Source organism: Anastrepha obliqua, chromosome 3, assembly GCF_027943255.1.
Source record: "Anastrepha obliqua isolate idAnaObli1 chromosome 3, idAnaObli1_1.0, whole genome shotgun sequence".
Classification (NCBI taxonomy): Eukaryota; Metazoa; Arthropoda; class Insecta; order Diptera; family Tephritidae; genus Anastrepha; species Anastrepha obliqua.
In genome coordinates, this window is record NC_072894.1 from 87890054 (window position 1) to 87903465 (window position 13412).

At 37.3% G+C, this 13412-nt stretch overlaps 1 protein-coding gene across 4 annotated transcripts in view; it reads right to left on the reverse strand.

The window, feature by feature from the left end:
* Positions 1-13412, reverse strand: part of LOC129240593 (cell adhesion molecule Dscam2) — a 172515-nt gene that overhangs the window by 15472 nt on the left and 143631 nt on the right. For 3 of the 4 annotated variants that reach the window (XM_054876498.1, XM_054876496.1, XM_054876499.1), the window contains exons 24-28: positions 12148-12300; positions 11961-12055; positions 11012-11898; positions 3464-3627; positions 3262-3408 (exon numbers count right to left, since the gene is read on the reverse strand). In XM_054876498.1, the coding sequence (XP_054732473.1) occupies positions 3262-3408; positions 3464-3627; positions 11012-11898; positions 11961-12055; positions 12148-12300 (1446 nt within the window). The remainder of the gene's footprint in view (positions 1-3261; positions 3409-3463; positions 3628-11011; positions 11899-11960; positions 12056-12147; positions 12301-13412) is intronic. The other variant, XM_054876497.1, reaches the window with a different exon arrangement.

Below are 13412 nucleotides of genomic sequence, written 5' to 3' on the forward strand. Positions count from 1 at the left end.
AGAAATACATGCAGAGGTTTGCCAATGCCTGCCGAGGGACGACCGCTATTAGAAAAAACTGTTTACTCATTTTGGTGTTTCACGTATATATACTTATATGTATATTATGACTATATTATGAAATATTATTATTATGATTACTGTTTTCTTTTGTTGTTTGTGTACTTATTATAAATAATTAAATGTTTTTTGTTTTCATATTCGTGTTCAACTTATTATTTCAGCAAAGAGTGTGGTCGTTTCCGCTTGGATAATGGGCAGAAAGAGGTGGATGACCATCGGGGCATCCTTGTACATTTACCAGAGGTATCGGAAGTGACTGGCGGTGGCGTGTATGATCCAATAATTCAGAATAAAAATAATAATATCGGGTATGGGAATCGGAATGTACCAGAATGTTACCGAAACAAGGATGATACATTACCAGGTTTGCTATTTAGCTATGGTGAAAAAAAAGTGGGGGGACCTTTGGCTGCCACGTCACAAAGGCCAATTAGTACCGATGGTGGCGAGTTCCCAAACAGTTATTTTATTTTTCGCGAAGTCTGACGTCAGGTCCCTTGCCAATACACAACAAAACAAACAAAAGGAGGAGAAATTACATGTTTGTGAAAATTCAGGGAATGGCTTGGTAACATTTTGATTTGTGTGATTTAAAATAAACAAACTAATGAACCCGAAGTGCCTCCAAATGAAATTTTGTTTGCGTTTTAATGCGGAAGACGTCGTGGCAAGGAAGTGCGTGTGTGTGCGTATAACTTCTTGTGTTTGATAGTTTATGTTGCTTTCGCCTACTCTCCCTCTTCACAAACAATTAATTTCCGTTATTCATGGGCTCGGACGGCACAGCGAATTCGAAAGACGCAACCATGTATGTGTGTGTATTCACACACTCGTCCAATCAGTCGTTGTTCAGATGTTATCTATGGTTCAGATAGCGACGAAGAAACACGAGATAGAACTGTGTTAATTTTTTTTTCGTATACCACTAACGCAATCTTATCCAACCGAAATTTGCACGATAATTTCATACACTCGTCCAATCAGACATTGTTGAGATGGCAACGATGGTCGCTCGTGTCCGGCCCGTGAAACTACTGCACGGTGCATGTTTCATACCATTTGCTTATGGTTAATATTTTAATATTTTATTTAAAAAACTTTGAAAAAATCTCTTCGGTTTGCTTAGTTAAGCTTAGAAGATACCTTATGAATATTTTCTAATTTTCTGTTGGCGTTATATAGTAGAAACAAACGCCGGCTCATCGACATGGAATTAAGGTGCCAAATGGAACGACTCGGGATTAGGGTGAAGATTGCGAACGCGTGAAATGTTTGCGTTCTCATTCACCTGCGAGAATTTCTACTGGTAAACTGCTAGCAATTTCTGCCTTCCTTACCCGTTCTTCAACATTTAATTTCCAGCTTAGTTTGGAGTCCAAAATTACCCTTAAGTATTTTGCGCTGGGTGATAGTGAGAGAGTTTGTCCGTAAATATTTGGTAGGGTAAAAGTTGGTACCTTATATCTGGTGGTGAAAAGCATAAGTTCTGTTTTACGCGAGTTTAAACCTAGGCCACAGCCTGTGGTCCAAGTGTAAAGCTCGCCTAACGCCCTTTGGATGATCCCACTGATCGTATTAGGACACAGTACTGACGCCATTAACACCATATCATCAGCGTACGTCACCGCTTTTGGAGAGGATCGTACGAGCCGCAGAACTTAATCGCTCAGGCACAATATTTTATAAGAGCGTACAATTGTTGGCGTATGCCGATGATATTGACAGCATCGGCCTTAACAACCCAGCTATTAGTTCTGCCTTCTCCAAACTGGATAAAAAGGCAAAGCGAATGGATCTGGTGGTGAACGAGGACAAAACGAAGTACCTCCTGTCTTCAAACAAACAGTCGGCGCACTCGCATATCGGCACCCACGTCACTGTTGCGGTTGTAAAAGACTTCGTATATTTAGGAACCAGCATTAACACCGATATTAATGTCAGCCTTGAAATCCAACGTAGAATCTCTCTTGCCAACAAGTGCTACTTTGGACTAAGTAGGCAACTGAGCAGTAAAGTCCTCCCTCGACGAACAAAACTAACACTCTAAAAGATTTTGCGTAAGATTTTTGGACCTTTGCACGTTGGCAACGGTGAATATCGCAGGCGATGGAACGATGAGTTGTATGAGCTTTACGACACCATAGACATAACACAACGAATAAAGATCCAGCGGCTACGTTGGCTGGGTCATGTCGTCGGAATGGATACAAACGCGCCGAGAAAGAAACGACTGGTGCGCTTTGTTAAACTCGGCCAAAATCGCGTAAGCGGTTATCGCGCCAATTAAGAAAAGAAGCGAAGTTTATACAAAAGGTTACTAATAAGGAATTTTCATTTGATAATTTATCTTGTTTTAAGAATCATTTTACAATATCAATCGGGACGATCAGACAAAGGGCAGTGTATCAAAATGTGAATGTTTGCGAACCGACTGGTACTTGAGAGATACTACAAAAAAACATGAATTCTTCTTGACACTAGGTGGCGAGACAGAAGTTGCTAGAATATACACGTTGCCAAGTCTAGAAATTACGATAGTTATTAAACACATGTACATATATAGAAAGAGGTGTACATATGTGCATGGGGTATTCAATCGTAAGTTAAAAGTGTAAGCGAATAAACGTAAAGTAAAAAGTAAGCAACTTGTGTTGCCATTAATTTGCGACTTTTATTTAGCAATCCACAGATTGAATTCAGAAGCATTATTATAAGACACTTTATTTGAATGAAAAAGTAACAAATTCGTAACAATACGTTACTTAGTTTATTAAAAAATTCTCAAAGTTTGCTCTATTTTGCCTTTGGAGTGGTTCACCCACTTAAATTAATTGAAAAAAAAAAAAACAAAAAAGAATAAATAGGCGGCTTCAATTCGGCATTTCTCGCCATGTTTGAGTTCTGCTCGCTTGACGGAAGATTTGCATGTGCAAGTAAAAAGTATAGGTATGAGTAAGGTTATATCCCAAAACGAATTGAGTTCCTTATGGCGTTACTTATATTTCGCAATTTGATATCAGCTCCCTTTCCGATACAAAACGAACAAAAGGAGGAGAAATTACAATGTTGGTTGTTTCCATTGCTTTCACCTACTATTCCCCTTCTCAAACTAAAATTTCCCTTTCCTTTGATTCCTTATTGTGGCATAGCTTTTATTATTAAGAAATATGATTTAAAATTTACATAATTATTACTTACTTCTTTTGCGAATGAGTAGCACCGCTGCTATTATACCCAATAGCATAAACATCGAAAGACACACAGGAAGGAGCACTTTAAAATTCGCATAGAAAGGACCATCGCTTATATGGGACACGGGGTTCCCGTGATCTGTTGGGTATATAACTGATGGAATTATTTAATATAGGTTTCATTAGTAGTAACATCACTTTAAACTCACCCCCTTTAGGTGAGAGTGTGGTAAAATTATATACTGCCGTTGTAGAGCCAGCATTGTTATGAGCCGTAACTTTTAATTGATATTTCGTACCAGGAACTAGATCACTAACCGTATAGATGCGCTCTGTCGGAGGAATGTGATTGGAAACCACATTCCATTGTGATCTGTAAATTGAGAATTAATTATTGATTAATTAAAATTGTGGTTTAAATAATTGTATTATTATACATATGTGCAAATGATAAAAAAGCAAAACTTTCCAAAGGTAAATTCAACTATTGGTTTGTTTAATAAATATTAGGATAGTTCTGAGCGCAATCCAGCTCACCCCAAGAAAAGAAAATATCCAGTTATTATGATAAAAAATCAGTTGACTAAGCACAGGATAGCGGTTCATGGATTCGCTCACAGTTTTTCCATCCCAGAACTGTTTTTCTGCTTTACATACATTTGTCCACTTTGGACATACAAGTTTTCAAAAATCTCGACCATTCTAAAACTTTACTTAGAGTGGATTGGGCCAGAAAAAAAAACATCATTTCCAATCACGTTTTGATATAAATTTTCAGCAAAAAAACTGCAAAACTCTATAAGTTTTACAATAAGCTTGACGTCAAACTTCTCGTTATTTGGCCGGATAGGCATTCCAAGCATACAAACTCTAACAAATATTATATTTTTGATACAAGGATTGCGACAATTCAAGTGCGTTTGCCTCGCTCAAGCTTTTCGTGTCTGTGTTTCTACCTGTGCTACTATTCGGAAAGCTATATTATTTAATAATTTTATTTGCTTTTCTTGCCTTTTATCGACTTAATTTTCACATAATCTACTTAAATTAGAACTGCCCAAAAATGCAGAATTCAGAATTCGAATTTATTTTACAACTTAAGTGCTTTTTTCTCGAGAAAAATAAATCCGTGAGGATACAACTCCCCAGAATATAATGTAATATAATAATGAACACAAGCACTTACATACGAGGTGTGCTCAAAAAGTATCGCGAATTTTGAATTTTCGCAGGTTACTTATATTCGATTTCAATTTTTTTGTGGCGAAATGTTGGTACTCATGTCTCTCACTCATGCCGACGCGTTCGGCCATTTTGAATGTTCAGTTAATTGTTGACAGCTGCTTTGCTTGCACGTGTTTCGGTCCGTCTTCGAACAAATTGAAGAAGTGAAGAAAATGGTATTGGCCAATCGTCGGATCACCGTTAGAGACGTTGCTGAGGACCTAGACATATCGATTGGCTCGTGCCATTAGATTTTTGTCAATGATTTGGGCATGGGATGTGTCGCCGCAATATTCGTACCAAAACTGAGATGTTGGACTCTGTCCGCGACGACCCAAATTTGCTCCAGAGGGTCATAACTGGTGACGAATCGTGGATTTATGGTTATGACGAGCAAACCAAAACTCAATCATCTCAATGGAAGCTGCCGCATGAACCAAGACCGAAAAAAGCGCGCCAAGTTCGGACGAGTGTAAACGTTATGCTTACCGTTTTCTTCGATTGCAGGGGCGTTGTGCATGGTGGGTTCTTGCCACAGGGTAAAACGGTCAATAAGGAATATTACCTGCTATGCGCAATTTGCGCGAACCAATCCAATGGAAGAACAAAAATTGGCTCTTGCATCACGATAACGCCCCTGCTCACACATCGTTGCTTGTGCCCGACTTTTTGGCCAAAAACAACACACTAATGACGCCACAGCCACCGTATTCCCCAGATCTGGCCCCCTGTGACTTTTTCTTGTTCCCGAAACTGAAGAGGCCCATGAAAGGACGACGTTACGCTACGATTGACGAGATAAAGACGGCATCGAAGGAGGAGCTGAACAAGATAAAAACAAAAATTATTTTTTGAAGTGCTTCGAAGATTGGAAAAAACGTTGGCACAAGTGCATAATATCTCAAGGGGATTACTTTCAAGGGGACAAAATAGATATTATAATAGATATATTTATTTAAATAATTTTTGTAGAAAATACAAAATTTGCAATACTTTTTAAACACACCTCGTATATAATTAACCCTTAGCCCTTAACCCTTTTTGTGTATTTTTTGTGTGGTTGACCGAGCTCTTCTTCCTGCTTGTGGAGTGCATCTTGATGTTGCTTCATAAATGGAGGGACCTACAGTTTTAAGCTGACTCGGAACGACAGATATTGTTTTTTATGAGGAACTTTTTTCATGGCAGAAATACACTCGAAGGTTTGCTATTGCTTGCCGAGGGGCGACCGCTATTAGAAAAAACTTTCTATGATTTTGGTGTTTCATGCACGGAGATTCGAACCAACTCACGAATGGTAGTCACACACCAACCCATTCGGCGTCCGCCATAGCACTTAACTCTCGCAAATTTCCATTTCCAAAATACCAATAGCAACCAAAAACAAGCAAAGCGTCTACTTTTTTTTTGTCAAGCGCTAGTTGCTCTAAATACATACACTGTTGATGCTTTCCATTTCAATTCAACCGGGCTATTCGGGTCATGTTCTTCGATTTTGTTGTAACTCAAATATGTTGCTCTCTAGTCAAAATAATGAGACACGTATTTTTTTTGTTCGCCCGAAAATAATTTTTTTCCAGAGTTATCGGCAATTTTGTTTTTCGGCTCAAAATCGATTTTTTTCAATTATATAAGATTTTTTTTTTTTTAAATGCCCATAACTTAGTCAAAAATGAACCGATTTTAATAATTCTGGGTTCAAAATGATCGTCATTACTTACACGAGCGACTTAATGTAGAAACAATTGCAAAAAAGTAGTTGCAAATTTTTTATTTAGCAAAAAAGGAAAAAAATTAAAATTTTTTCGAAATTCAATATTTCAAAAAGTGTATTTTTTTTATAACTTTTTCCAAATCAAGAGGGCACCTCAAACTTCAATTGAGCTGAATGCCCAGTAGCTAAAATGAGTTGTATTTGAGTAATGAATTTTTGAGTAAAAATCCTGTTTCGCACTTTTTGTTTTTTGGAAAATAAAAAATTTTCAACTACAATACTTTTTTGCAATTGTTTCTACATGAAGTCGTTCGTGTAAGTAATGACGATCATTTTGAACCCAGACTCATTAAAATCGGTTCATTTTTGACTAAGGTTCATTTCGACTAAAAAAACAGGTGATAAACAGTTTTGGTTTTAAATTTTAACAGTTCTCTAAATTTTAAGTTTTTACGTGATCTTTGTATAAAGAAAGTATTTTTTTTAAGAATAGGATATTAATATTTTGACATTTGTGCAGCGGAATTAAAATAGGAGATTGAATAATATCGATCTAAAAAGAGTTTATATCAAATTTCCGGAAGAGAGCATTCTCCCTATAGGAATTCGAAGGCCATTCGCGGCACGGGTGCATTACAAATGCATAAATAAATAAAAAAGTTGATTCATTTTTACCCATGAATATTTTCTTTTTCCTTCATCCAACTACATTCATCCAATATAAATATATTCATATATTACACAATTAAGGCAACTAATGGGTGATTTTTTAAGATCAATAGGAACGTTTTTCAAAAAAACACACGTAAAATTCAGAAAAATGCATTTTTATTTAAATGGTTAGTACAGTCCATATAATTTAATGTTTGAAGATTATTTCATGCAAATGTTGACCGCGACTGCGCTTCAAATGGCCCATCCGCTTAGTCCAATTTTGGCATACTCTTTCCAATGTTTCGGCCGATATCTCACATATAAATGTTTTAATGTTGTCTTCTAATGCGTTAATTGAAGCAGGCTTGTCTGAATAGACATGAGCTTTAACATAGCCCGACAAAAAATAATCTAAAGGCGTTATATCGCACGATCTGGGTGGCCAATTGACAGGTCCCGAACGTGAAATAAAATATTCACCGAACTCGCCTCTCAACAAGTCCATTGTTACGCGTGCTGTGTAGCATGTGGTACCGTCTTGCTGAAATCACATGTCATGCAAGTCAAGCTCTTGCATTTTGGGCAAAAAAAAGTTGGATATCATTTCAAGGTAACGCTCACCATTCACAGTTACGTTACGATTCGGAGCATCTTTGAAGAAGTACGGTCCAATGATACCTCCAGCCCATAAACCGCACCAAACTGTGATTTTTCTGCATACATTGGTAGCTCTTGCAATTCTTCTGGCTAATCTTCACTCCAAAATCGACAATTCTGCTTATTTACGTACCCATTGATCCAAAAATGAGCTTCGTCGCTGAACACAATTTTTCGATAAAAAGGTGGATCTTGGGGCCAATTTTCCAAGAACCTATTGACCAAAAATTCTGCGTTGCGGGAGGTCGTTCGGCTTCAATTGTTTCACCAACTGTATTTTGAAAGGCTTCACACCTAAATCCTTTCGAAAAATTTTCCACGTTGTTGAGTAACAGAGGCCCAATTGCTGCGAACGGCCGAACTGGCCGATACAGCGGCGATATTTTCTTCAGTTCGCACTCTACATAAGCGTGTTGGTGGTTTGATGCCCAATAATGTAAATTTGGTTCTAAATTTAGTCACAATAGCTCGAATAGCCGCTTCAGTGGGTCGATTAAACTGACCATAAAATGGAAGAAGCGCGCGATAAACTTTCTTAACAGAACACGCATTTTTATAATAAAATTCAATGATTTGTAAGCGTTGTTCGTTTGTAAGACGATTCAGGTTAAATTATAGACCAAACTGAAGATGTTTGACAGTGAAACAAAACACGAAACGTGCGCCAGCTGTTTAAACCAACTGTTTAAAAAGATAATAGCTAAAAACTCACCCGTTAGCAGCAGAGACTATCTATATATATACACACACAGACTATCCCCATAAAAAGTCAGTGCACCACCTAAGGTATACTAGCAGCAACCTTATTGTAGAGCGCAAACAAGGTATATAAATTCATATATGGTAAAAGCATTGGAATATAACGTCCCCTTAGTATAACAATAGCCTATGTGCTCATAGGCTATTATTTTTTTATTGAATTTTTGGATTCTCCATCGTCGATTTTATATGTGGTCAAAATTTTGTCAAATTCTAGTTCCACAAAGTGGGTCAAAACGTCAGTCAAAAAATAATAAATATTTACAGACATAACGAGATTTGAGTGAGAGCTACTTTCGACAAAAAGTTTGAAATTCATTTTCTCAAAACATCAAAAAATTTATAGGCTATTTTAATACTAAGGGGACGATAAGTAACAAAGTCATTTGTAATCAAAGCCATTTTTACAAAACCGTAAATACTTTACAAATGTTAACAACCAAAGTATTCACAACCTATACAATGAAAAAGTTTTTTTTCCAAAACTAAAGACTTAACAGATATGGAACCTACTTTTACTTTACATATATTTAACAGTAAAAAAAGTGGATTCAAATATCGGCGATAAGCTTTCGTGTCAAAAAATTATCCCAGCCATTCCTTATAACATAATACATCAATGCCCCAATCAAACTCCCTGAAAATATTAGAAGTAATATTTGATAAGAGACTTATTTTTAAGGAATTTTGTCAATATGCTTAACATAATACAATTTCTTCCACATACACACTCTAATAAACATAATGAAAGCAAATATAGATTACACACCCTCGATATGTGGAAATTGTGTAAAAATTAACACAAAACTTATGCTTTATCACACTGCAACTAGAAGGAGCACACTTTCATTTCTTACGTCACCAAATCGAGTAATCTTAACCAAAGCTGGATTTCACACAGAGCCAAGAGCAGCACTTTAATGCATATATCAAAGATATTACCCTGCAGAATCGAACTATTAATTAATCAAGTCAACTCCAACCCCAATAGCATGCGATCTACATACCCTCAGCATTTTTTTTAAAGACACAAGGTTCTAGAAATTGTTGTAAACCTATAAAAGTTTAGCAATGAGCTATGAACTATGTTTATTAGAATAGTATTTGCCATAAGAACTCAAGTTCTAGGATTAGAAAAGTTTATGTGTGGGCACAGAAAAACGAACAGGCCAAAAATGATGGAAAAATTCAGTGCATCCCAACTTAAAAAATTACGCTTGTTATAGACCTAACCATCTGATTTTTTGGTTCCACATATGAGATCAGGTCGAAAAAAACTATTTAATATAAGGGTAAAACCAAATATTTAGATCATATATACCTTTATACAGGGTGAACGATATGAAGTGCTACCAACTTCACACTGCTTGTATCTGTAAAACAGCTCATGACATTAACGCCAAAATTGTTCTAATGACAGTTCAATATATTGTTTATAAGCCATCAAAAGCATAAAGCATTTGCGTCTCAGTTTTGTTGAATTTATTTTCTGTGATGGAATTCAAACGTAATAGTGTGATTGTGTTATATTTGGCTGGAAAATCACAACCAGCCCTTGTTCGTGAGCTCAGTCACCTCAAAGTGAATAAAATATTTGTGTATCGCACTATAAAACGATACAATGATACTGGTAGCATTGCAAAACGCTATGGAGGTGGACCAAAAAAAACCGCAACAACGCCAGAAATAGTTCGGAAAGTGAAGCCTCGACTTGAACGAAATCCACGTCGAAGTGGAATAAAAATGGCCAAAGTACTGAAAATATTGCAAGACAGCATTCGACGCATATTGAACAATGAGCTCAAGGTCAAGACTTACAAGTTCCAAAAAGCACATGATCTTTCACCCCAGCAAAAAAAAGTTCGGTGCGAAAGAGCAAAGGAGTTGTTGCGCTTACACGAACGTGGCGAATTTCCTTACATTGTGTTTTCTGATGAAAAAAATTTCCCAATTGAGCAGTTCATAAACACTCAAAACGATAGTGTTTACTTGAGGCTACGTATGGCCACTCGAAGCAATTTTCCATCGCAAGTAATGGTTTGGGCCGCAGTGACCGCTGATGGACGCTCTCCAATCGTTTTTAGCCTGAGGACGAGCCTGATGTGAAAGTGTACTTATTATCGGGAAAATGTTTTAGAAGCTGCTTTAGAGTCGTGGACACGCAAACTTTTCGGTCGTAGACCATGAACGTTTCAACAGGTGTCGGCACCGTGTCATAAAGCTCGTGTGAACCAAGAATGGTTAAAAAATCATGTTCCACACTTCATTTCGTCCACACAATGGCTTTCGAATTCGCCAGACTCAAATCCGATGGACTATTCCATCTGGTCCATTTTGGAGAGCAACGTGAGGTCTAAAAAATATGCCAGTATGGATGCGCTGAAAAAAGTGATTATACGAGAATGGGCCAAAATACCTCAAGATCACATTCGTGCAGCATGCAACTCATTTTTTGACCGTTTGAAGGCTATAGTCCAGGCAAAAGGTGGTCATATCGAGCTAAAGTGAATATATGTTAAAATTGTAATCATTTTTGAACAATTTTGTCTTTGAAATCAATAAAAACTAATTTCACACAAAAAAGTTATGGTGTTTTGAAAAGGTAACCACCTTATATCGTTCACCCTGTATATATAATTGGCGCGTACACTCTTTTTGATGTTGTTCCTCAAATGGAATGGAATTTAGATAACTTTCATGTTTATTGAGTCTGAAATTTATGTAGAGGTTTTATGTCTTCACAACTTACCTCCCAAACATCCGCGACTCAATCATGAAGTATAAAATGCCACATCCACCATCACCCCATGAGTCTAGCCAACATGTCACACTAGTGGAATTGTTCGTTATCATTTGGGAATGCTTCGGCTGAACAGGTGGATTACCCTTCGTATACGAATTCACAATGTCACATGGCAAACCTGTACCTATCTTATTGTAGGCCGTTATGTACAGCTGATACCGGGTTCCACACCATAAATTAGTTAACAAGTGTGAATTTGTTTTGGCATCTACCTGCAGTTCTTCCCAATCGCCATTCTCACGTTTATAATTTATCACATAACCGAGAATGGGACTTCCACCGTGATTATTATCCATCCACTCCAGGTGTAAACTGTCTGTATAACTATTCACCACAGTAAGGTTTGGTGCTTCTGGTGGCACTTTTATAACAATATTATATACAATCTCGTCCTTGCCCCAAGTGTTTTCAACGCTGCAAGTGTAATTGCCAGCATCACTGGCCTGACACTCTCGCATATAGAGTGTACCATTCTTTGCAATAACCTTTCGGGCATTTGTATCCATATTGTGCCCATCTTGCCTCCAAATGGTCACAGGTGCTGGGGAACCTACTTTGCGACATGGTAATTCAAGATGCTCTTTCCAAGGGCTTATTATACGCTGACTGAATGAAACGATGCGAGCGGGGACTTTGTTGTTTGGGGGCACTGTAACAACTTGAGTTTTCTCACCCTCGCCAACCTTTGTCGAGGCAGTAAGCCAAAATTGATATGTAGCTGATTCTTGGGTCCGCTGAGTCTCATGCATCTCGACAAACGGTCCAAGTATACGTTTGTGGGTGCCTTCTTCTCGGCCACCTTCAAGCATGGACATGTAGAAAGTGTATCCGGTCTGAAAGTAAATTAAACAAGAAAATATATAAAAGAAATAGTTATTCCGCATATTAACCATACAATGTCTCCATTAGGAAATTCTGGTGGCAGCCAAGATATAAGTATTTTCGTGCTGGAAGCAGGTATTGCTTTAATAGCCTGTGGCGCAGAAGGCACTAAAGGGGAAATTTGTTATTTTAGATAAATTTTTGTTAGTCTCAGATTTGCATAACAAGATATAGAAAAAAAGGGTTTCTAATAATTTTACCATCCTCATGTGTACGGCAATAAAATGGTTTCGTTTTCATGCCATCGCCCACTTTGGTATACGCAAGCACCCAAACCGTGTAGTTAGTGTATTTACGCAGATTTTCAATCGTAACATATTGATTTGTTGACTTCATAACTTCGGGATCCGTTTCTAAATAAGTACAAAAAGCGATTTGTCAAAAATGAAATATTGTTTAGTATCGACTGTAATGCCTTGTTATTTGACTTTGGTCAAAGTTTCGTTAAGTTTATTCCAAATATAGTAATGTAAAGATATATTTATATTAGAACCCAGTCAGTTTAAATTTAAGTCCCAAAAATTTACCAAAAAATGGTGTATGATTCTATCGATAAATATCTCCTAAAATAATGATTTGACGAAACGCAATCCTGTAAACACTTCTGCAATGTAGAAACCTTCTGTGGAATGAAAACAGAAATATTTCTTTCATGCAGACTTACGACCTCCGGGTGTCCGTTCTTAGTTCTTAAGAGTTCAAATGTAAAGTTTTAATAATTGACCTTTTACAATCATGGGAGAATCACAAAGTGAAAAACACTATTTGATTTTTTTCTTAGCAAGTTTCGGAAATAATTTAGACTAGGAAAACATATAAAACTATGTATGTATCATATTATCTATGTCAAATATAAAGAGATTTTGTTTTGCGACCATTTGAACCTAACCATTTTAGTTTCTTCGTTCTGGCGTGCATCTTGATGTTGTTCCACAAATGGAGGTACCTAGAGTTTTAAGCCGACTCCGAGCTGTATGTTTCATGCTCGGAGATTCGAGCCCGGGCATTATCAAATGGTAGTCACGCATAGCATGCCAATTGGCATACACTTTATTTAACTTTTTTCTCTTCTATATATATACGTATGTCATAAGGTATGTACACTTGGCCTTGGCTGGTTGGTTGGTTAAAGTGGTGGTTCATCCAGAATCCAACAGTGGTTTGCTAAGGGTTAACATTCTGTCCTTCCACAGGGCAGGGCATTCACAGAGAAAATGGAAGACTGTTTCAACTGTGACAGTATGTGATGTGATTAGATTAAGGTAACTTTATGGGTCTCTTTCAAGGTGGTAAGGCTATTCCTACTTTGTTCCACCACTTTAGAGGTTGTTGTAGCCGAATGCAGTGCCTGGATCGCAGCTTGGCTATCCGAAAGAATAGCGATATTGCTCTTAAAAAAGGAATCTGCGATTAGTAGCCTACAAGCTTCCCCGATTGCCATTACTTCCGCCTGGAATACACTGCT